Genomic DNA, 24736 nt, shown 5'->3' on the forward strand with positions numbered 1-24736 from the left:
CAAAAAAAAATTTTTTTAACATTTTCTGTTTCTGCTTCTGCAATAATTCACCACGCACAATGGGACAACAGCGGCCAAAAATTGTACAAAACGGACTAGCTGATTCTGAAAAATCAATTACGCTGATTCATTGGAAAATATCCAACTAATCGGATCATGAAGAGTCCTGTGTGCCTTAACTCAGCTTTTTTGTTGTATAAAATGTAGGTAGTACTTAAGGTTTCAGTGCAAATACATTCCATGCATATAATTTATATGCAGGTATTATAAATGTTATCGTTTTGCTATTTTTGAAAAGAATAAATAGAACTGCTTTAGAAAGAAAAACACATCTTAGTGAGAGATTACTCATATGTAATATCCAAATAAGAGAGTTTCAGAGTATAGAAGCAAGGTAGAAAAAAGTTTATCAAAATATAAATTATCAACATTTGCGTCCATATTTTTGGTGGACGTAAATATTCAGGCTGGTTCTGCAATTCACTTCCGAATTAATTTCAATCAAACTCGCTTTGAATTCAAATTGGCAAAGGTTGAAATTCACTCGGAAGTGGATTGCAGAACCTGCTCGATCAGCTGACTTTAACGTCCTTTCACGCTTCTACTTTTCTAGTTAACACCAGCCTATGCTTCGAATTTTATCAACATCAGATAACATTTACCATTTCCACCCACAAGAGATGTGGACGTGGCAATGAGCCGACCTTTACCATTTGCCGCAAATTTGAATAGGGCACGACCTTCGCCCATCTGTTTAATCATTCTATAGGATTAATACCTTCGATTAGTATATAATTTGTTCGTTAAACAAAAAAAGTACACTATTAAAAAAAAAAAGAATTTTTGAGTATTTTATTAAAAATATGCTGGACAGGATTTTTTCAGCCAATCCACTCGCGAAATATTTAGTAACACGTTAAATTTCTTACAAAATAGATTTTCTCCACTAAACAGATTCTTAGACTTTTCATTCCTGAGTACAAAAGAGAACATATGCGATATTTCAGCGAATTTTTATTACGGTTACAACTTTTGCCCGCAGATTATATGGGACGTTCCACTGTGCGTCGGTCCTATGAGTACATCGTACCCATATTTTAAAAGCGACTCATACCTCGTCAGTGTGGGTTAGTAGAGTTTATCGCCAATCATTTGATTGGTACTTTACCTCTTTTATATTTTTTTGGGGGACCTATAAAAAAATAGTTAATATTAAGAAATGGTTAAATAAACAATTAGGTTTTATTATTGGAAGTCTCCTAAAGCGAAGCAGAGTTTTTCGATCGAAAAATAATGATTCTAAAAAGATCTACATAATTTTTACGAAAAACTTTTTTTTTCCCATATAAAATACATGGAAAACTTTGAGCGCTAAATATTTTTTGATTTCGATATAAAAAACAGAGGTATGTTGTTTTCGGTATAGAACAATCCTTGATATATGTATTTTGAAAACCCTGAGCAGTTGCAATAAAATACGAAACATTCACGGAAAAGAAAACGAAATTGAGTGCATAAAATTGCATATGTATGTATATATAAAATATATCTCTGCATTAGAAGTTATTTTTAAAATATTTATATTTTTGCTAAATATTAATGCATTAAGTGCGCTCGATAAAGAGCTGCAATCAATAAATAGCAGTAAATCAAACAAGAAAGACTTTAGGAAAAAGTTATCAAAGCGATGCTGCTAAATCATAATGAGGCGGATAGTAAATTTGAAATGCATATTTAACTACATATTACATAGATATAGGTAGTGTAAGAGACCGAATTATTTAAATATGTATGTGCATACATACATATGTTAAAAGAAATGTAGCTAGGATTATTAAAAAATTAGAAGAAGAAATAATCAAAAAATAAAGCAATATAAAATGCTTAAAACAAATACATACATATGTATATCGTTAATCAGCTGACTGCAAATAACAAAGATAGTATTTATGTATGAAGAACACATATAAAAATATATAGAAACATTACTACTTACGATAATCTTACATACCCATGCATATATACATACATACATACATTATATACAATATTTATGCAATTTTAATGAAAAGCAAATAATTATATAAACATGTACGAGCTTATTTGAGCAACCAAATATGGTTTTAATAAACACACAAATCACACGCTGAAGAACAGACATACACTTACAGAGCAATTAAAAAAACTATATATGGACATTGAACAATGCTAAAGTTAAAAATTATTTAGCAAAAATCAGCAAATCAACTCGTCAGCAAATTAAATAAAATCTACTAAATAAATAAGAAAACAATAGACTCAAACACTGATTTGCAAGTGAGAAAAACCCATGCATACATATGCTTACATCATTCATAAAAATATCTATGGCATAATACTTAAATATATTCTAAAATAACAGTTATAATTCCATCGCAAAACTGTAATACTCGTAATACTAAAGCGAGTCAAGAAAGTGGAAAATACAAACAACTGAAATGCGAAAGTAATAGCTACTAAATATACATACACACATATATACATAAATTTAAATATTAAAATGAATATGACAATATACATATGCGCCTGTATTATAAGTTGAAATTGAATTGTACGAGCATGTATACCAATAAAGGATTCACAACCAGAAACAAATTCAATAAATTCATTTCTCTTAGATTACGCCGTAGGTTGGAATTGATAACGGGAATATGAATGACTTGGAGAAAATAAAAACAAGTACTTAACAAAACCGACTGCCGGGTTGCAAAATAATGTTCCTTAGTATTTTAATTTCAGCTTAAGTTCGTTCGTCATGCGTTTGTTTAAAAGTATAGATGGTTCTTAGTCGCATACAGCTATCCCTTCTCACAGAGTTTGTTTCTACTATTATTTTGTTTATTATAACTAATAAAAATAAAAAAGATAAAATCATTATGTAATTCGCTGTGTACCATTATTTCATCCATGATCCAGTCATCGGGACTAAATTAAATTAGTATGGGATCACCTCCAAGGTATTATGTATCTTCCCCATAAAAAGTCCATCGCATTCGGTTTACGTTGTCAAAAGCTTTATATATCTAAGTATATTTTATATGCTCATATAAAAATTTAGGAAAACCGTTAGTTTCTAAACAATACCACGATTGGAGCTTAACCAAATTAGCACCACCTTTCCGATAAAAAAAATTATCGAAACGGTTCACGTGGTCCAAAGTTATGTGGTTGCATATTCCAATGGATTGGTAACCTTTCTACTTTTTTTGATGGCGGTTAATAAAAAAATTTCGTCCAAAACTTTAGAAAGTTCTAAACTTTCCGTTTCGTGATCTTCTTTTTACTACTACCGTCGCAAGGATATATTCATACTTGATTTCATTATCTCGTCAGCACATGGGATCAGCGAAAATTCAAATAAGAAGAAAGAGGGCACCACCTTCTGGGAGTCCCTTTTTAATTTCCCTCAACTTCGAAGTTTAGTCTCGAAATATTATTGAAGCTTCCTGTCCATCGCCGGGAAAGATGTCTTCTAGCAGCCTGGAGTGGCATTCAGTGTTAGAAGCCTTCGACAAGTCCTAGGCTAATAGGACGTACTCTCGCTGGGGTTGTTACGGTTAAGGTCACAAATTATCTGGGTGCTTATATCTTGAAGTGCTGTGGTGGTATTAAGTGTTATCGGGTGATAAGGCTCCCTTTGTTGGCGGGTTTCCCCACCTTAAGCAGTGGGACCACTGTCCCTGACTTCCGCAAGTGGTCAGCGACAGACAGAATACCGTGCTGAGATATTCAACTACCGCCGGTCCCAATTCTTTCACTATCAGCATACATATTCCGGTGGGACCAATAGCTTTAGAGGCTTTTGCCTTCCCGTTGGTCACCTTAACCAGTGTTGCCAAACATGGGCTTTTCCTACCAAAACTGGTAGGTTTTTTTCCATTTGGTAGGTTGGTAGGCTCGATTGGATTTTGGTAGGTTTCGGGTCTACGAGTAATAGTTACAAAAATAGAAAATATGTATCTCCAAACATTTTAGCAATTTTTTTAAATGAATATTTCACCGGTGCGTTCGTATAACGGCGGCCGCAAACATGATTCCTCAGTACAAACGTATACCCTTATTATTGCCATTATACAATACGAACATCGATATATACTTTATGGCGTACTTGGACCAAGATTCCAGGAAAGTCTGCCAATGGGCTTGTACCCAACCATATTCTGGGCGGAGGTCTTCGCAATCGAAGTCTGTGTTCACGAATTTTATCGTAGAAGGCAAATGAGGCCAGAATAAATATTATGTCAGATATTCATGCAGCGTTAGAAGCCTTCGAGTCTTTTAAAACGGCATCAACGGCTTGTGAACTCTAGAACCACCTGAGAGCCCACAATAGCATACCGCTGTGGAGGGTTCAGGCACATGAAGGGTTTGAAGGCAACGAAAGGGCTGATTGCCTTGCAAAGAGTGGAGCCTAAATGAGTTTGCATGGTTCCGAGCCTTTCTGCGGTACATCTAAAGGATACACTGCAGACCTAGGAATTTCTGCACTTTTCAGGAGGAACTCCGAAAGATACCTTGAACTTAAAACTCTTACTGGCTACCTGACAGCACACTGCAAGTTAACGTACCGATTGAATTAAATAAAGGGTCTTTCTGTAGAGACTTACTGAAGGTTTTGTGGGCCGGTGAAGGAAATCCCAGAGTATATCCTATGTGTTTACCCACGAAGTATGAATAGTAGATTGATGCACCTTGGAGAAGGATTGTCTTCTCCATCTAAAATTTGGAACATGGCATCATCCAAAGTGCTGAGCTTTTTAAATAGCCTAAGGTTGGAGCGATTAGAATTAGGATTTAGCACAATATATCTTCTTAAGTCGCAACGCGGGTATCTCCGACGAAATAATAATAATATAGTCACTTGACACTCGGGTGTTTTGACGGCGAAAAAGGATGCGTGAAAAAAAAATTGCGAAAAAAGACGCATAAACATGGATTCAACATCATTCTGGAAAAACTCTTTGAGGAATTCGTATACTCGCAAACATAGTTGACCGCAAAAATAAGTTTTCTTCGTCTTTCTTCGCCGTCAAAGAGGTTAACGCGTCTTTCTTTGCCCTCGCCTATGTTAAGAGTCCTTCTTGGCCGAAATTTTTTTACGCGTCTTTTTTCGCTGTCAACTTTTGAGCTCGCGTCTTTATTCATATCTAATGACGATATGTATGTACAGTAAAATGAATCGTTATACGCAGTTAATTTGTTTTTATTGTACTAGCTGTGTTTTAGTTTTACTAAATGATATGTTAGCTGTTTTTAATAAATCTGACATTGAAAAAAAATATTGAAACTCAAAAAAATTTTTGGTAGGTTTTGGTTGATTATGGTAGGAGATTTTGGTAGGAAAAAAAATGTGTCTGTGGCAACGCTGACCTTAACCTCATCGCTAGTGGAAGTCGAAGGCACACTGCTTTTTGACAGTTTTTACAGCCTTACGATAATTTTATCCACCGAAGGTTGCACTCACGCCTCACTGAAATTTCCACCCTTTAATGGCGCCAGTTCGTGTTTAAGCAAAGCTTATTCACACCAGAGGATAAGTTGCAAGTCTTCAAATGCTCCTTTCACTTTTTCCGCTTATACTGATTTAGATAGGTAACTCTTGGGTCGACGCATGATTCAATAATACAAGGTTCGATAAACTGACAGTTGTCTCTCTCGCACCGCTCCCTTAGCAGTGACACCGTGTTGCTTCTTTGCAATTTTACATGGAAACAGTGTAGCTTTGGTGTGAAATAAAAGTATAAGCTTTTGTGCAATATCTTTATTTGTATATGCATATGAAGCATATTTAACTGATGAAAACATATGCATTGGATGTTTACATCAGTCTCATAGTAGTCTTATTTAAATTTTGAGTCATTTTGCAGTTTTTATACGGCTAAATAGCATATAAATTACGTAATTCACGTAGATATATCAATATTACGTTCAACATTTCGTTTAAAATGCCAGATTTCCTGCAAATACAATAGAATTTACGAAAGGAATTTCACTACTAATTGCCTACTTTGCGTACTTTTCTACTACCATTTTCGAAACAAGGGATTGCATTCTGGCCCTTTCTCTGTCCTCCGTAAATGCAACCTTTTGTAAGGGAGTGTCAAACCGCAGCTGTCAATAATTATCTAACCTTGTATTATTGAATCATGGGTCGACGGACCCAACGAACCAAGGCGAATTTATACAAGGTGGTGTTACTGGCGAATTTAGACTTTCGCCGCGGTACTTCTTAGTGTCAAAATGATGTGTTTGTTGTAATCACATCATTTTGACATTAGGAAGTACCGCGGCGAAAATCTTATATAAATTCGCCTTGCAACGAACGTTGGCCAATACTCAACTTTTGACGCACGTAAGTCCGTCACTGCTGACAGTTGTATAACCACGCGTTTACACAAATCAAGACAAATGATAATAAGCATTAATTGTCTCATTGTTTGAGTAAAGTAGGCATCCAGATAATAAACTGTATTCCAAAAGCCAGAGAAAGTGACGAAGACATCAAGAGAATTGTGAATATATTGTATCTGAAAAATTGACTTGTGTAAACCCCAAGTACGAGGTCATAGGGAAGAGCTGATTTTTGTTTGCAGACGCAGCACCTTCATTGTGGCGCATCTCTACGGCACGTACGCCACTTCCTTCGCATACTTTTCCGTTATTGGCGTACAAGTACCCATTCTGACGGGCCTATGAAACACCTTGAAACTGACGGGCTGTAAAATTATTTTAACACGTACTCTTATGTAGATAATTATTTTGGTCGCGACAGAGCAAAACCGCGACTGTGGTTGTGGCCAGATATGTTCTTCCTCTTATTTTATGTCATACTCATATAAATTCGCCATCGACAAACGTTTAGATAATGAAGATAACAAATTAGAAGCACATAGCAATTCTCAACATTTTATTTTTTATTTATTTATACAAATATTATTTCTTTAGTACACAAATCTACATACATATGTATTTACGTACATATAAGTACATATACTAGGTATAAGTTATATTTATCTTTTTTATCTTATAAATTACAAAACAACGATTGCACGATTATAATTTTTTTAATAAGGCCAAGATTGCATTGTCATTGATTGCCTTGAGTTACATCATTTCCTCAAGGATATACTTAAGGTTACTAGTATAATACATATAAATACATTTGCAAACAAATTCAGTTTTGTCTTTTGCTTGTTTCATTCGCGTGGCGCAAATATCAAATCACATAAAAGATAAAACAAATATCACTTATAGTGTTTTCGTTTCCAATAAAAAAACGTCGCCATTTGATTGCCCCTTTCTCTTATCGTGTTCGATTCTAAAATAAAGGCAAACAACGGTGAGCAAATTTTATGTTCGTTTCTTAAAATTTCACACTCTTGTAAGGCAAAAAAAATGCACATTCTCTGCCTTTTGAAGCTTTGTCAGGAGAGATCAGATAGTTACTCAAAATGGCAATATTATGAAATGAGTGAGATTGACAAGGAAAAGGAGGCAAAACAGGCCCTTTTACAGGTTTGAGTTTAACAAAAAACTCATTTTGCACCATCGAAGGGCAACATTTTTTGAAAGAAACGAAATCACCATTAATATACCTACATATGTTCATACATTGTGGTGTATAATAACAAAACGATATGTTTCAATGAAAGCACACCCCGTGGCAAAATTATATGCGCACCACATATTTACAAGTTTTAAGAATTTATTTTGTTGTTATTTAATTATTGTTATTTTTTATAAAAAATATAGTTTATTCTTTAACAAAACCTGTATAAATCCAAGTTTCAAACTCTATGCAATATTAAATAAAAATCAACAAACTTTCGTCATAATTTCAAGTTTTTTAATTCGATTTCAACCAGTCACTTTGAATTGAATTTGTATGGGGTTGAAATTCACTCGGAAGTGAAATTCGGGATCTGCCTGAATATATCATTTTGACACAGGGTGTATGTACGTATTCNTAATTCGATTTCAATTTTTAATTCGATTTCAACCAGTCACTTTGAATTGAATTTGTATGGGGTTGAAATTCACTCGGAAGTGAAATACGGGATCTGCCTGAATATATCATTTTGACACAGGGTGTATGTACGTATTCATATGTCAATATAAGCGCATGTGTCTACAGGAACTTTATATGTGTTTTATTTGTTTAAGCGTCNAGTGGCCCTGAAAATCAGATAGTTACTCAAAATGGCAATATTATGAAATGAGTGAGATTGACAAGGAAAAGGAGGCAAAACAGGCCCTTTTACAGGTTTGAGTTTAACAAAAAACTCATTTTGCACCATCGAAGGGCAACATTTTTTGAAAGAAACGAAATCACCATTAATATACCTACATATGTTCATACATTGTGGTGTATAATAACAAAACGATATGTTTCAATGAAAGCACACCCCGTGGCAAAATTATATGCGCACCACATATTTACAAGTTTTAAGAATTTATTTTGTTGTTATTTAATTATTGTTATTTTTTATAAAAAATATAGTTTATTCTTTAACAAAACCTGTATAAATCCAAGTTTCAAACTCTATGCAATATTAAATAAAAATCAACAAACTTTCGTCATAATTTCTAATTCGATTTCAATTTTTAATTCGATTTCAACCAGTCACTTTGAATTGAATTTGTATGGGGTTGAAATTCACTCGGAAGTGAAATACGGGATCTGCCTGAATATATCATTTTGACACAGGGTGTATGTACGTATTCATATGTCAATATAAGCGCATGTGTCTACAGGAACTTTATATGTGTTTTATTTGTTTAAGCGTCGTTTGGCTAATAGTTGATAAATACCAATCGCTGCTGAGAGTGTGCCAATGGCACCCACTTGGAATGTGGATAATTTGCCTCCCCAAAGATAGCCTTTTGGTAGAGTGCTGACGGCATGGGTGAAATCAAGTGACAGTCGAAGTACGGAGAGTAGTTCTAGGCGATGTTTTTTGAGTAATTTTTCATTTACATGGGTTCTGGAAAAAATAAGATTTTTTACAATTAATATTTAAATAAAAAACAACCGCCTTCAATGCTCATACAAAAATTTAGGAATACCGTTAGCTTTCATTAATCGGAACTAAACCAAATTAGTTTGTCAAGTGAGTGATCGAGGATGCGAAGGCGTTGAAAGGACCGGTGGGTGGTGCGAGCGCACCGCAATTAGCTGGAACTCCCTTTAGAAAAGAGGCCCAGGACGACANACGAGGATGCGAAGGCGTTGAAAGGACCGGTGGGTGGTGCGAACGCACCGCAATTAGCTGGAACTCCCTTTAGAAAAGAGGCCCAGGACGACAGCTGCACTAAAAATGTTCAGCGAAATCGCTGGACTGGAGCTGGTCTGGATGTCGTGGACAAAATCACCAAAAACGCACCAAGAAGCAAACTCAACAATTTTCGAGTTTTTAATACGCACTTAATTTTGTGCGAAAAGGGCCAAGTTGGCAGCAGTGAATGTAGAGAAAAGTGTTGTGTGACGAAGAAAAGGTTAGCAGTGCGCGAAGCTTGGGGTCAAAGCTGAACTTGTTAACGGCAGTTTACATACAACTTTTGTTTCACTTTGCTTCAGAGTTCCGCTTTGACAAAGAGGTTCAATACATGATTTTATAGGAGTGTTCTTAAATAGAAGCAAGCGAGGAACGCAAAACTCAGCAAACTCTCAACTTTTGCGCGCTCTAACAATCAGCTGTTTACATGTATCTTTTCTCGCGCACTCGCATTCGCATTTAACACACAAAAATAAGGTAAATATGAATTATTATTGTTAGCATTAATGCATATTATTATAATGTTATCTATCTTAAACAGATAAATTATGGAGAGAAAAGATAACGCAGCAGCTGTCAAAGCTTTTATTGTAGCACACCTTCTACGCTTCATGCTTTATTGTTAAAGTTCGAACTTGCAAGCAAGGCGAGGAAAGTCGTATGTGAACAGACCTTTATGCGAAATCGGAACTTCTCTAGAGCGTGGTCGTATACGACCTACAAGAGGACTGCGCGAATAGATATAGCCTTTGTTTCAAAGTTATTTTCTGACTCTATTAAACCATACCTAAGCCCAATATGTTTTTTGAAATCCTCGTCTGGTGGAATCCCCGCAGTGAAGTTAAATTTCACAACAGACCCCTTTTGTCGCATATGTATAGAGGACGACGAAATGGAATCGTCTCAATGCTTCCTCTTAGACAGCCCAGCTTTTGTTAAATTGCGGCTTAGGCACCTGGGTTCATACTTTCTAACAGATCTGGGGCGCTCACGGCCTAAGTGAGCCCCTTGATCTAACCTTACCTTGTTATGTCATTACAATACTCAATCGAAAGGAAAATGATTTATCTCCTCTATCAATTGAATCAATCATTCAATTATGTATATGAAAAAAGTAATTAACTGACGACATTTGCCACCAAATTTATTTTTGAAACAGAAAAAAACTTAAAGGCAAACTCTAAAAAAATTAAAAGCATTTAAAGGAAACTCGGCACCATGTAAAGTTTTATAGATTCATTTGTAAAAGATGGCGCAATGATAATAATAATATGTAAGTATTAAAAAAGTAAACAAGTTTTTCTTAGATAAATTTCTAAGCTAAAAAGTTGTTTCCCAAATTATTTTCAACTTAAATATCGGTAAAGTTTGTAATGTCATTACATGGGTATTGATATACTGTGTTAAACTGCCGATGCATGTGATCAAATTATAAATTCCATACAAATTTATAATTTTATCATATTAGATTAATACCCCTAATATAAAAACTGAAATTATTTTTTAATCATATTTACACGCTTTACTCACTTAGCCACATTCGCCTCATTCACCTTTTGTTGGTTTAATGAGTAATTTCGCAACGTTCTGAAAGTGAAGGCAAAAAAAATCTTAAATGCGGCAATTAAAATCAAATTAGTCACCTCAAAATACATACCTCATTAAATTCAAGTAAATGGAAAGAACCCAAAAAGACGAATTCAGCACGTCCCAAGCATCTGCGTTTTTAACATCTATGATATTGTGCTCAGACAGCCAGCAAATCTTCTCAATCGGATAATACAGCAAATCCACTATATTTGCTGTTACCCCCAGCACTGCCATTAGCCGATCTGGTTCCTGTGCGCCCAAGCCATATTCTAAGGCATATTGTATCATTGGGATATCATCGATGAGGCGGAGGGTGGCGCGCGCTCCCGAAATACGTGAACTAGTAATAGCATAACGTTTTGCTAACTCGGGATTGCGGCTGGCATGGTAACCGGCTACCAGCTTGGCACTGTAGCACAATGCCTTCATCACCTGAATAAGAGTGCAAATAGTGATTTAATTACGAGCACTGATAAGGAAAGCGTGTACATAAAGCATGAATGAATATTGGTTTTACTATATGTAAATATATACATATGTATTATGTATGCATGTACATTAGGGAGGGCCAATTCGTATTGGAATTATTTTCGAATATGCGCGTGTAGCACAGATTCTACGTGTGATTCTAAGCAAATTTGCCCAAGACACCATGTCGTAAAGAAGTGCTTAAACGTTGTATAAAAACATGCTACAAGCGGTTTTTGGTACGAGGAATCCATTTATCTTTTTCTTAAAACTTCCACCAGAGGGCGCAGCAGTGAAAATTTTCACATTTTCTTCGAAACCTAAGTTAGCAATTTTCCAAACTCGAAATTGATTTTAGACCCATGGTGTCTTCGGCAAATTTTCTCAGAACCAATGATATACGCGCATAATAAAAAAAAAATTGACCCGCCCTAATATGCATACATAAATATCTGTATACTTATTTATTTCCGTTTAATTAACACTTTGCCACTATTAATTCCTGTGTTGTGTTTGAAAATATGTATGTACGTACATATCGTCACCGCCGCGGTAAAAGCTGCTAATTCCACTTAATAAAATTTTACAGTAGAGCGAAAAAGCATCATAAAGTAATAACTAGGCACCACCTTCAAAATTTTAAATGACCCTTTTGTTGCCCTTTGTATACTTTATTTATTGACCTTCAAAAAAAAATTAATTTTTTCGCTAAAGTTTTACACGCAAATTCACGAGAAATGAAGAAGACTTTAACTGCTTTATAAATCGAAAATTTTTAGGAAACTGTCACTTTACAAAGCTCTTCTAGTTCAGAACTTTTATTCCATGTCGCTGTTGTTACGTTTCTCTCTCTGGGAGAGCAACTGAGAATGTTCTGAACGCTTTTGAGTTGTTAACTCAACTTCAACTTTAGTTGAGAACTAGAATGATGAATTCGCCTTTAAAGCTTTTATATTTTTTTATGAATAAGGCCATTAGGTTATAAACCAAGGGCCAGACATTGAAAATAACCCTCTCTGCTTATTTTTTATTGTGTTTCTCACTGACAAAAACAAAAATCTCTCAAGCAAAATGTGTTTCTCACCGTGCCAAATCTCTCTGTACGATCTTTTTGTGTTTTCTGCTGTGGGTTATTTATCAACTGCTTAAATTTCCCTTCCGCAAAGACACTTTGGCAGAGACTTTTATCTTTAATTGTCTTTGTTTTGGGGTTATTGAAAGACAGAAAAATATAAGTAGTCGTACGTAAGTGGAAGAAAAGCGTTAGGCATATCTTTACACGACATATACATACATACACATCTGCAAGCATAAGCTATTTTATTATATTAAGCATTTTTTCATACATATATACCAGTATAAGCAGAATTAAATATTGGTATAGGTGCTATTAGATTTAAGTATATTTTGAGTTAGTTTGAGCCAAAAAAAAACAGCAAATTTGATATTTTTCTACGCACTTTAACGGTACGCTCTACGCTACGCCGCGGTATAACATCTATTTCTTCTCTCCCAGGGATAAGTATCCGACACCTCCAGCAACGCCAATTATATGCGAATAACCCTTTCCACTGAGCAAGAGCATACATCTACAAAAAAATAAATCACCTGTTCTCTGTTGTGGGTTATTTTTTTTCTCTTAAATAGCAAGAGTTATTTTGAGACACATTCAAAGTGGAGAGGGTTATTTTCGATCTCTGCCAGGGACGGGAATCATTATGATTAAAATAAAATTAGCATTAGATTAAATTAGCATTTAATCATTATTTTATGATTTCTGTTTTTCGCTTAAAAGTAATAATGATTATTGAGTCTAATTTTTTTGCTCAACGGCAATAATTATTAGCTTTGAGCGAAAAAATCAAAATCATAAAATAATAATTTTATCAAAAAATAAATATCAGGTAATCACAATTTCCATTGAACGAAAAAATAAAACTCAAATATTAATTATTATCTTTAATCTTTATTTGTTTAACACGAAAAATAAAAATCATTGTAAATTACAGTAGAACGTATGAACACAAATACATACTTGAATATACATTCATCTCTGTTATAAACGGAAAAAGGGAGTTAGGAGCATTTATTTTGTATAAAAATTTGGCAATTTTATAATAAATCAACTTCTGCTGTAAAAAATTGGATAGGTTCAGAGGCGCAGCAGTTGAGCGCAACCGTTGCTAAAAAAATCAGTGATCGTAACACGTCTTCTGAACACGCAACATGTTGTCTCAAATGATCAGAAAAATATTTTGTGGAAATGAACTTAATGATTATCTTTTCACATAATGACACGATCATTTTTTAATTCCATACTTTGTCATTTGTCATTTTTGCTATTAAATACCTAGTGGAAACCCAACATAAGGAAGTCACTATTCAAATTTCTTCCGAAGTAAAGCAATCTCAGATAGTAAACTTTTATAGTAGTCTCACGTCGAATAAAAGACCTCCAAAGCCTTAACAGCGTTCTATTTATAATGGCATTCTAGAAATCGCCACGCTAAATTTCTATGGATAAAAATCTCTAAATAAATAACATATGGGCCTTAAAATATGCAACGCGAAGGCGGAAGTGGTTCAATATAAAATCATAAGCAAAATGCTAAGTTACGTTTCCCTGGAGTCAAGCCTAGGCCAAAGCCAAATCGCAAAAATATAGAAAAAAGGTTTTATCTTAACAGCGGTCGTCCCACGGCAGACAATGGCAAACCTCCGGGTGTATTTCTGCCATTAAAAACAGCTTCTTATAAAAAATACAATCGCCGTTCGGAGTCGGCGTAAAACTGTAGGTCCCTCCCCTTAATGTGACAATATCAAGGCGCACGCCACAAATCGGAGGAGTAGGTTTATTCCTTATCTTTTTGGACTAAAATCTGAAAAGTGCCAAAATTCCAGAGCATAATCAAAATGCTCTCACTAAAAGAGAATAACAGGAAAAAGTAAAGGAACGCATAAAACCAAATTTTTGGTCCAAAGAATGGTAACAACAAAACTAACGTCAAATAAAATTAGAAATGTATGTACAAAACACATTCACACAAGTACAAGCACAATAAACACTTACTATATCACCTTTTTGGTTGTTGTTGTTTCCGACAGGGGGGGTGTATGATGTATTATGGAACGAATTTCCGTCATCTCTTGTCAAATTTGTCTGTCTCCAAACCAAATTTGACAAGGGATGACGGAAATTCGTTCCATAATACAACTTACTATATCAATTATTTTTTGCCTCCTTCCAATTTCAATTCACTTCTTTTTACATTTTAGATTATTCTCACTTTTTGTGTATTCTTTAATTTCCGTTAATTTAAATTTCGTTGCGTTTGACACTTTTCAAGATTTTGCCAGCAAAAATACTTCTGACTAAATCTGAATACTTCGGACTGAAGAGAGTCACTCTCACTGAGTGTTGTTCTCTCATTTTTGCTGTCATTTTCGAGTTAAGGAACGCTTTTTGGACTAAATCTGACTACTTCGAACTTTTTCTGACTATTTCTGGGAGATAAGGAACGCAATTAGTAAATGAAGTCAAACTCAATGCTTGCTCGCCACCAAAACAAACGCTAGCTCTGAACCAATACTTTTCGTGCAAAATCCTGTAAAAATGTCAAACAGCAAAATTACTCTCGGAAGTGAGAGTAAAAAGTGAGTGACAACAAAAAGTACGGGAACAAAAAGAAAAACATTTTTCCTGTAAAAACGTCAACCAGTGATCACTTGACACTTTTCATGATTTTACCAAAAGAAAAAGTTCGCATAAAATCTTGCAACTTCATTCTCTACACAACTCTACAAAATCGCTCTCATTTACAGGATTTTGGAAGGAGGCCAACTCCCATCTTTTTGCGCGGTTTGACAATCAGCCGGTTTGATATTTATTTTGTTTCGCCCAAATTCGAGTTTTCACGTAGATATATAAAACTTAATTGCATTGCTGATATTTTCAAAGCAAAATATATAAAATCCACTGCAATTTCGACGAGTAAAAAAGTAGTACAAAATTGTTTTCTTGGCGTTCATTGTGGCACACCCTTTACGCTTGGCGCTTTGCTGGCAAAGTTATAAATGTCACGCGAAGCTACAAAGTTTTATCTGGCATCAGCTTTATGGTATTAAAAATTTATGGACTAAGGCGGCCAAGCACCCAAAATAGGCAATTATCTACAAACAGTAAATTGAATAAACAAAGTGCGATGCACGCGATTAAAATTTTTTATTGTTCAAACACTTCATCGCCTACTACATACATACATACATATAAAAGAGTTGATTTAGCATAGTTTTTAAACTACATATTTCTTTCTTGGGTTAAATACATGGTGAAATTATAAAAGAGCGAGAAGAAAGATTTGACACTATCTTATTTGAAAACTTGCGTTTCATACGCCGATAAAATACATACACTGAAGATTACAAATTTCTAGTCAAATAAGCTGATAATAAAGATGTTATGTATGTATGTACAAACCAAATCGTTTTCATATTCGCAACTTTAAGGCGACCCTAAAAACATATTATGCCAATGGAAATGCGTAAAACTCTGTGAACATTAGGCATGGTACATACTAAAAGATGTACATTAGGGCGGCCCAATTTGTATGGCAGATTTCTTCGACTGTAAGCGTATATCGTGTAATTCTAAGCAAATTTGCCGAAGAAACCATGGGTCCAAAATCAATTTGCAGTTTGGTCAATTGCGAAAAAAAGATTTCCAAGCATTTCGGCGTAGTGTCCTAAAGAAGTGCTTAAGTTTTGTATGAAAACATGCTACAGGTTAGAGGTTTTGGTATGCATTCAAATCCATTTCCAGCACTTATCTTTTTCTTAAAACTTCCACCAGAGGGCTCAACGGCGAAATTCTCACATTTTCCTCGAAACCCATTTTCATAATTTGGCAAACTCCAAATTGATTTTAGGACCATAGTTTCTTCGGCAAATTTGCTTACACGTGGAATCCTCGAAATATTTACCCGCTCTAATGTACATACATAAATATGTACATATGTATGAAAAAAAACTGCAGGTATGAAAAATCGTTTGGAGGTGCCCCTCCCTAGGTTACAGGTGCGTAATATCACTCGATGGTATCCAAATCCTATTTCCGATAATCCGATAACATAAAATAAAATATGTACAGGCCTGCGCTACATTCATATGTACCCGAGTGTGAGTGATAGGTGCAATCCCGTATTCCTCGGACTTAAACTAGTAAAACTGTCAAAAAATAAAAATTCGCTCATAGCGAGAGGTAACATTAAAAAGTACGGGATCACTTTCTAGAAAAAAATGGGAGCTTACGTCAAATTCAACATAACCTCCAAATTTTGGTTGTAAATTTTTGCTTATTTTGTATGTAAACACGCTCAGCTCACACATGTAAATAACCAAAAATTCTTTCAAATTCATTAGAATTCCCCTAAACAAGTAATTAAATACTTTTCAACGTGAATTTGCAGAGGGCACTTTTCTTTTGTTTACAATTTGGTTGCCAAACACACTACAGCTGATCGTTTGACACATTTACCAGAATTTACCAGCAAAAAATCTTCGGACCAAAACTGGTAACTTCTGACAGAGAGAACCTTATTTACTCTCTTTTTGTCTTGACTATTTCTGACTAGTCCGGACTCGTACGGGATCGCAACTGATATTTTGAGCAATTTTGGCAATTTTTTTTTACTTCTTATGTTTTATTTAATGTTTATAATTTTTTTTTTATAAAAGTCTAACACTTTACATAACCAGCACCACAGAAATCCAAATTTCAAACTTCGTACAAAATTATAAAAATTCAACAAACTTTAAAGGCAGTGTCACACAATTGGTGCATTTGTACAGATTTGTACATCTATATATATAATACGCGAAGGAATTTTTTGTTTGGGGTGTCAAATTAAAGCGCTTGGCCTGTAGATGTGCAAACTGGTTTTATTTTTATTTTTTGGAAAAGAGTTGCCACCTGTTGAACAATTAAATTCAAATTATTCAAAAATCAAAGCCATCATATCCGCACCGTTCGTTCGATTTTCGAAAATGAGGTTTCAAATTAAAGGGCTAGGACTGAATGTGCAATAACGTTTCACTTTTTCGAAAAGAGTTGGCGCCTTTTGAAAAATTACATTCAAGTTATTAAAACAAATCTATTATTACAAAATGGGTATCAACCGAAATGGTTTTGAAAAGCTTTTCTCTTAGCTGAACTATGGGAGGGTTGGGACCTGTTTAAAAAATCATATTAGGTAAGAAAAATATGTATCCCATATGGGTACCAAATGAAAGGGGTTTCATTAAGTAGAAGTTTGAAAATATTTTGAAGAGGGTTGCCACTTGCTTGAAATGTCGGATTTAGTTTACTTATACACAAGTTATATGAAACATCAAAATATGGATGTGAAACGAAGGAGGGTTAAGAAATCTTTAGTTTGAACGCTAAGAATATTTTTAAGGTGTTGAAAGAGGGTTGCCACCTGTTTAAAAAGTTAAATTCAAACTATTTAAGTTAAATGAATTATTAAAATATGGGTATCACTCGAAGGGACGTTGAAAAACTTTTATTTGTGAACTGTATTTAGCGGGGTTGCCACATGTTTAAAAAATCAAATTCAACTTAATTCATCAGTTAATTAAAATATGTATCACAATGTCAGACGAATGTTATTTAAGAAGGTTTTAGCATGAAACTGCTTTTGAAGAGTTTTGAAAATTGCATTAAAATTATTTAGAAAGTTATATGAATTAATAAAAGATGGAAATTAATTGAAATGGGTTTGAAAAGCTTTATTTCTGTTAACTGAAATAGGTATCACAATGTTAGATTTAAAAATACTTTAGTTTGAATATGTCTTTAATATAGTCGAATTTGTTTAACTTGTGCGCAAGTTTTATGAAATATTAAAATATAAGTGTCAATCGAAAGAGATTTATTAAAACTAAAGTTGCATTAAAATTATTTAGAAAATTAGATGAATTAATAAAAGGTGGATATAAATTGAAATGGGTTTGAAAAACTTTATTTCTGTTAACTGAAATAGGTATCACAATGTTAGACTAAAAATACTTCAGTTTGAAAATGTCTTTGATGTAGTCGAGTTTGGATAACTTTTACGCAAGTTTTATGAAATATTAAAATATAAGTGTCAATCGAAAGAGATTTATTAAAACTTTATTATCAAAATATCTTTGATTAGGCTTGCCACCTTTTCGAAAAGTCATACCAATCTCACTAAGTATAAACATATATTATACGAAAAGGAATATTTTGTAAAGATCATTAGATTTGCATCGTCCTTCTGAATTTCAAATATGAGAGGTGGAGTAAGGACAATGGCCTGTTTGTTTGAAGTTAGATCTTTCTTATCGGCACAGAATAATTTGATACTTGATGACATTAAAAACCGCCACTATGCGAGACCTCCCTTAACCCAGAAACGGCTGCACCGATTTAGATGAAATATGACACTTGGATCGCTTATAAATCTGACTAAAGTTTAGAATAACTTGAGGTTTTTGAATTGAAGTTTTGGGCGTTTTAACGCCATGCGGGTACACTAGTTTTTTATATTGGGCTATTGGTACAAAATAAAAAAAATGGAGCGACAAGTTTTTTTGTAGTCACACGATTAGTACAATACAGCGAAATTCTAACTAAAAATTTGAACACATTTTTTTCGTGATTGGGAAAAAGAAAAACATTTTGTGCGTTCAAACGATTAGGATACGTTTTCCACCAAACTTTGGGCAAATGCCCAATTGTGTGACACTGCCTTAACACTGCCTTACAGCCAAAAATTCTATAGTTTTTGTCCCAATTTCAAGAAAAATGTATACAGTTTTATGGCCCATTAAATTTTAATAGGTTAAAAATAGGGAAAATCGCGTTGTGTTTAATTTTTTTTTTTAGCTGACGGCGTTGTGCATTTTCTTTCATACAAAGTATGCTCGAAAATTGCATTTATATGGAAGAAAATCCACAACACCGTCAGCCAAAAAAATTATTAAAAATCAACGCAATTTTCTAGCGATTTGAATTTTGCACTATGGGCTATAAAGCTGCATATTTAAACTTTTTCTAAGAACTCTACATAAAAAGTTTAAAATTTTTGGGCGTAATTGTTAAAAAGTGTTTAATTTTTATAATTTTTGCACGAAGTTTGAAATGTAGATTTAATTGGTACGGGTTATGAAATATGCTAGAATTTTATAAAAAAAAAATTTTAACATTAAATAAACAAAACTAAAATAACAAAACTGGTCAGAATGTCACTTAATCAGCTGACCACAAGTGTATGTATATGAGCGCAGATAAATGGGAATCAAGTTTGCTGTACTTTATAAATCGAAATTTTGTATGAAAATGTCACTTTATAAAGCTCTTTAGACCGATTTTATTTTTTATGAATAAGGTATGAATAAGGCCATTGAATTATTATTAAATTTCATTCTATCAATAACTGTTTATGTTTATACGTATGTATCTATGTATGTACATATAAACATTTATAAGTATGAATATATGATAGTGTATTTTTCACAATGTCAATTGGCAATAAATTACACTTTCTCATAAGTCAATATACCGACCGTATAAGCACCTAGTTCTTTTTGTATATGGGTAATTTCCAAACAAAGTGTTTTTTTTTTCTTACGCCGTTTTAAATTTTTTTGGTGGTAAAAACGAAAGATCAAAAAAGTATTATAAGATCCAAATAATATGCCACCAACAAATCTATTATTTTATTACTGTAAGCCGTTTTGCTTTCCTTTGGGAATGGTATTTCTTTGATATATTTTATCAATTCCATATAAAAATATTTGTCCACGCTCAGGTTATTCGATATGGAACATGAAAAAAAGTTTAAACGAAGAAACAATGAAAAAAGGCGTAAATGTTTGTAAATTATCACCTTAACTTTTGTTGTTTTATTCGTTTTTGGCCTGAAATTTTTTATCAGATTAAGCGTGGCTTTCTAAAGGTACGGTTAAACGTGGCAATGCAAGCGCTTTTTCTACGCATTTTGCTGTCTAAATGCGAAATCGGTGTAAACAGCCAGAAAGTCCTTTTTGCAGATTTGCAGAAGTCATTTTCGGAAATAAAAATTGCAAGGTGTAACTGCAACTGAAATTACGCAAATCGTTTTCCACTAGCAATTTTCATTTTTGCAGCAAGTGCTGTCAAACCAATCGAGTGTTGCCGTGTGACGCGATTTTTGCAGAATTTGTATAAGATTTTAAAAAAGTTGCATCACATTTAATAAAATACTTGTAATTAATGTATTCTCCTGATATGAAAAATTTAAATATAAAAGCATTAGACATTTTTTGGTTGTTTTGTGCGCATTTTAGCATTTAAAAAAAATACAGAGGTAAGTAATATTTTTACTAGCATAAGATTGTCTGGTAACATGGGTGAAAGTGGAATTGTCTGCATTCCGTATCGAAAAGTTTGATTTTCAGAAATAAAATCTGCTTTCGGAAACCACTTTACATGCAAGGTGTAACTGCTCCGGCAATCTCTTTTGGAAATTCTTGAGTTTGACAGACTTTTGAAAAGGACTTGCACTTGCCACGTCTAACAGCCACTTAACATTAGTGGTTTTGCTTGCCTAAGTGCATGTAAAGCGTAAAAAGTTATTAATCTAATGGCATAAGAAATAACTTAATAAAAGCAATCATTGCACCATGTTAAGTAAGGCTAAATATTTCTGGAATGTCACCCAGTTTTTTATTCAAAAAAACCAAAAAATAAAAATAAATAGTTACTAATGGCCTTCACGAATTTCGATGAACTTCTTGTTTTTATATTTTGGTGAAATAAGACTTTAAAAAAAACTTTAAACATTTCCAGTCACTTTTAGGTGACAAAGTATTTTTTATTTAAATAGCTTTTTTCTGCAAACGTGATCAAATGGCATATATGGGAAATTGTTGACGTAGAAAGATTAAACAAAAAAACCTGCCTCCTAAGAAAAACCTCAGGTTAATGTCATGAAGAAAGTGGAAAAAACTTTAACATTACCTTACCGAATGAATGAGTTTTAAATTGACATGCAAATATTTAAAAAGCATGAATTTAATGTCAAAAATCAGTACTTACAATGCTTATGGGTTAGTATACTTTTTCTAACAATTTCTAAACTTATTTATTCCTTTAACTTACTTTTAAAACAGTGACTTTTTGGAAAATATTTTACAAAAATGCAATAAGAAAAACTTTATACGCCAAGTTAGGTTAATCTAAGTACTGATAGGGATAAAACGATACCATGGAAGTATATGGCCTCCCAAAAAACAAGAAAAAGGGCAAAGTCCAATACGTTGTTTTTAAAAGTCCCCAGAATTTTGTGCATAAATTTTCACGTCAGTAAACAATTTCAGAGGATAAATTTCATGATTCAATGATAAATTATGATGGACAAATCTATCTTAAAAAAATATAAAAAAAATACCTGCCATGTACACTCGATTCAGCCCAGGAGAAGCTCGGCCAAACACTAACATATGTGTAAGTGCCAATCTATTATTATTATTATAAACGATTTCAGAAGATAAATTTATCAATCTTAAAAAAATATAAAAAATACCTGCCATGTACATTTTGTTTGGAACTGACCCATATAAATAAGTATGTATGTAGTAAGTGAAGAATGTCTTGCTTATTAAAAATGCAATCACATAACCCTACATATACCTAATACATGTGTATGGATCAGGGCTCACATGGAATATTGGCTTAAGTCGGGGGGCTGGCTTTATTATAATGCGTCATTCATTAAACCACAAGGAATTTTGTGATGAAACTTAACCAGCATCACTAACCAGCATGCTAGCATCAGAACTATTATTTTCGCATTTATTTGACAAGGGTTCTTCAATGACTTGGAGTCAGTGCGTCATTCGCAATCGTACCCTTCGAATGGCACATTCTACTAAAACCAGTCTTCCGATTTAAGCTACTATTCCATATGACCATACATATGTGTCTGTAAATAAAACACAAATGTAAAAACTGTTATAAATTTGCAACAGCATGATTTGTTATATCGTTGAGTGGTTGAACTCTAGGCCTTAAAGACAATATGCAAATGTAATAAAGCAACTCGGCTATTCGGTAAATGTTTCTTAAATACAGCCATGCTCTTATGAACTATAGAAAATCTACTTCGTGGCTCAACTCTATGCACCATTTAACATACATACATACATACAACATTTTGCTTTCAATTGATATTAGTTTTGCGGGGCGAAAAGCCTGTTGTTCAGGTTGACAAGCAGACTTCCGGATCACACATTCTGGTGTGGTGCCTGAGGCCCGGTAAGAGTCAGCCAACGGTGCAATGCGTGGCAAGTGTGAGCTCTGGCTAAGTAGTTATTGCGTACGATATCAACAAAATTACCAATATCCGAGAATAATAGAATACATCTTGACCAATATCTATTAATAACGAATAAACGTCTACCTATGCGTACCTTATCTCTACCGCCATAACTGTCGATAATTTCACAAAATTCATTTACAAACTTGGTCGTCGACATACTATATTAGAATATATTACTGGAAAATAGTATGAGGCAAGTCAAAACTCCAATTAATCGAATAACTAAGTTTTTATTCAATGAAGTACAATTCACACAACTATTATTCGATCACTGTAAACAAACAGACGCAAATTCCATACAACCCACACGTACCGATTGTCAAAATACACTACCAACCAAAGCTGTCAAACTATCAACACCACTATCGATAGTATCGATGGTTTTGGGTTTCGGTCTACTATCGATAGTTTTTAACACTATCGATACTATCGAAAAATTACCACTCTTATGCCCTGGTTATAAAGGACGGGGCGAATCTTAACAAATCGCGGTGAATTCGTAATGCTCTATTGATTTTAGATTGTTCCGTTTTACGTTACGTTTACGTGTATTATAATCATTTGCATTCATTTCCCATGCAGTAGATAATTAAGTGAAAGTTCACTCCATTCCGTTACTTACATTATAACCCAGGCATTAACGCAAGTCCACATAATCTTTGGCGGTGCGTTGGCGTTGGCGTCGCTTCAACAGCTGACGATGAATACATGAATTCAAATGCATCCGTCAACATAGCCGAAATTCGATAACGCTCACGTCAACACAAAGCAAAAAGATGGCCAACTCTCAACTTTTCGCGTGCGTCGCTCGTCAGCTGTTGCAAATAAATAAAATTGTGTGAAATAATTTTCCTATTTAATCAAGTGCGGGCAAGAAATATCGTTTTTAATGCAATTATTGATAAAAATAATAATTTATCTGTCGTTAGTATGTTTATTTAGTGGTCCCAGCATTCGCTGCCAAGCGTTCATTGTAGCAAGCATACGTTTAACGAGCGTTCTGTCAAACCAACGCCAACGTCGGAGCCAACGCCAAAATTCTATGTGGACCGGCCTTTAAAGCTCAGTTAGTCTAGACTTAACTTAATTTAACTTACCAGAAGAAATCATCAATGATTACTCAACACGTCAACTTAATCCAAGAGCGGAAATATTTTGTTTTTGTATTTTCTTTTTCAGCTGTTTAACAGTTCGCCGCCTTAAATGCCACATCAAAAAAATTCATGCAAACAAAAATGTTTGCTTTCATTTATTTTTAAGAAATACAAAAACGAGTCTGGCAAGCCTGATTCTCTCACCGCTCTCAATTTCCGTAAGACCGTAACTTAAGAACCTAAAATCTACAGGGTCTTAAGCTGAAATTAGTCGAGAACGCAGAACGTATACTTAAACGCAGTCTGTATACGCAGAATTTTGTCGATTACTGGAGCCCTCAGTGTTGCTTACTACACTGTTGCCACTCATCAATGCCTTTTCATAAACTTACCCTTTCAACTACAATTTTTCGTGCTATAATAGATTTTAGCTAAATATAAACTACTTAGTTTTCAACAAAAACCTTATTCAATAGTAAATTTCAAATATTTTAAACATATTTTGAATAGGAACTTATATCTTTTTTACCATCTGTAAAACTAACGAAGTGGCAACCATCTAAAGAAGGAGAAATCAGCCAACACGGAAAAATCTAAATTCCGCAGATTTCTGCGCTACGGGCTACAACTACAGAAAAATTCTGCGGTGTTGAGTTTTCATTTACATGGCGCTTTGGTAAGACAGATCGTGTCAGCTGACTCGGGTTTACGTACCGGTAGGTTTACGTTCTTGACTAATTTCAGCTTAAAGTTTCTTACGGTAAGTTAAGTTTTAACTAACCGCCAACACAGTTTCTCATATAACAGGTTGGCCGAAATATTTAGTTAAGTTATGTTACAGAAATTAAGTCTAGACTAACTGACTAACTGAGCTTTTACTAGGCCA

At 34.1% G+C, this 24736-nt stretch overlaps 1 protein-coding gene across 2 annotated transcripts; it reads right to left on the reverse strand.

Moving 5' to 3' along the window:
• Nucleotides 1-8051: 8051 nt before the first annotated feature.
• Nucleotides 8052-23586, reverse strand: Pex11c (peroxisomal biogenesis factor 11c). Of its 2 annotated transcripts, XM_017618783.1 has the most exons (5): nucleotides 22848-23586; nucleotides 10972-11336; nucleotides 10845-10901; nucleotides 8814-9023; nucleotides 8052-8193 (listed from the first exon to the last, which is right to left on the reverse strand). In XM_017618783.1, the coding sequence occupies exons 1-5, from the start codon at nucleotides 22911-22913 to the stop codon at nucleotides 8190-8192; spliced, it is 702 nt and encodes a 233-aa protein (XP_017474272.1). In that variant the 5' UTR covers nucleotides 22914-23586; the 3' UTR covers nucleotides 8052-8189. The 2 variants fall into 2 exon arrangements, with proteins under 2 accessions (XP_017474272.1, XP_017474271.1); XM_017618782.1 differs by lacking the exon at nucleotides 8052-8193 and having other exon boundaries at nucleotides 8672-9023.
• Between the last annotated feature and the right edge of the window lie 1150 nt (nucleotides 23587-24736).

Source organism: Rhagoletis zephyria, unplaced genomic scaffold (genome assembly GCF_001687245.7).
Source record: "Rhagoletis zephyria isolate East Lansing unplaced genomic scaffold, Rhagoletis_zephyria_1.1 Rzeph_scaffold_01704, whole genome shotgun sequence".
NCBI lineage: Eukaryota > Metazoa > Arthropoda > Insecta > Diptera > Tephritidae > Rhagoletis > Rhagoletis zephyria.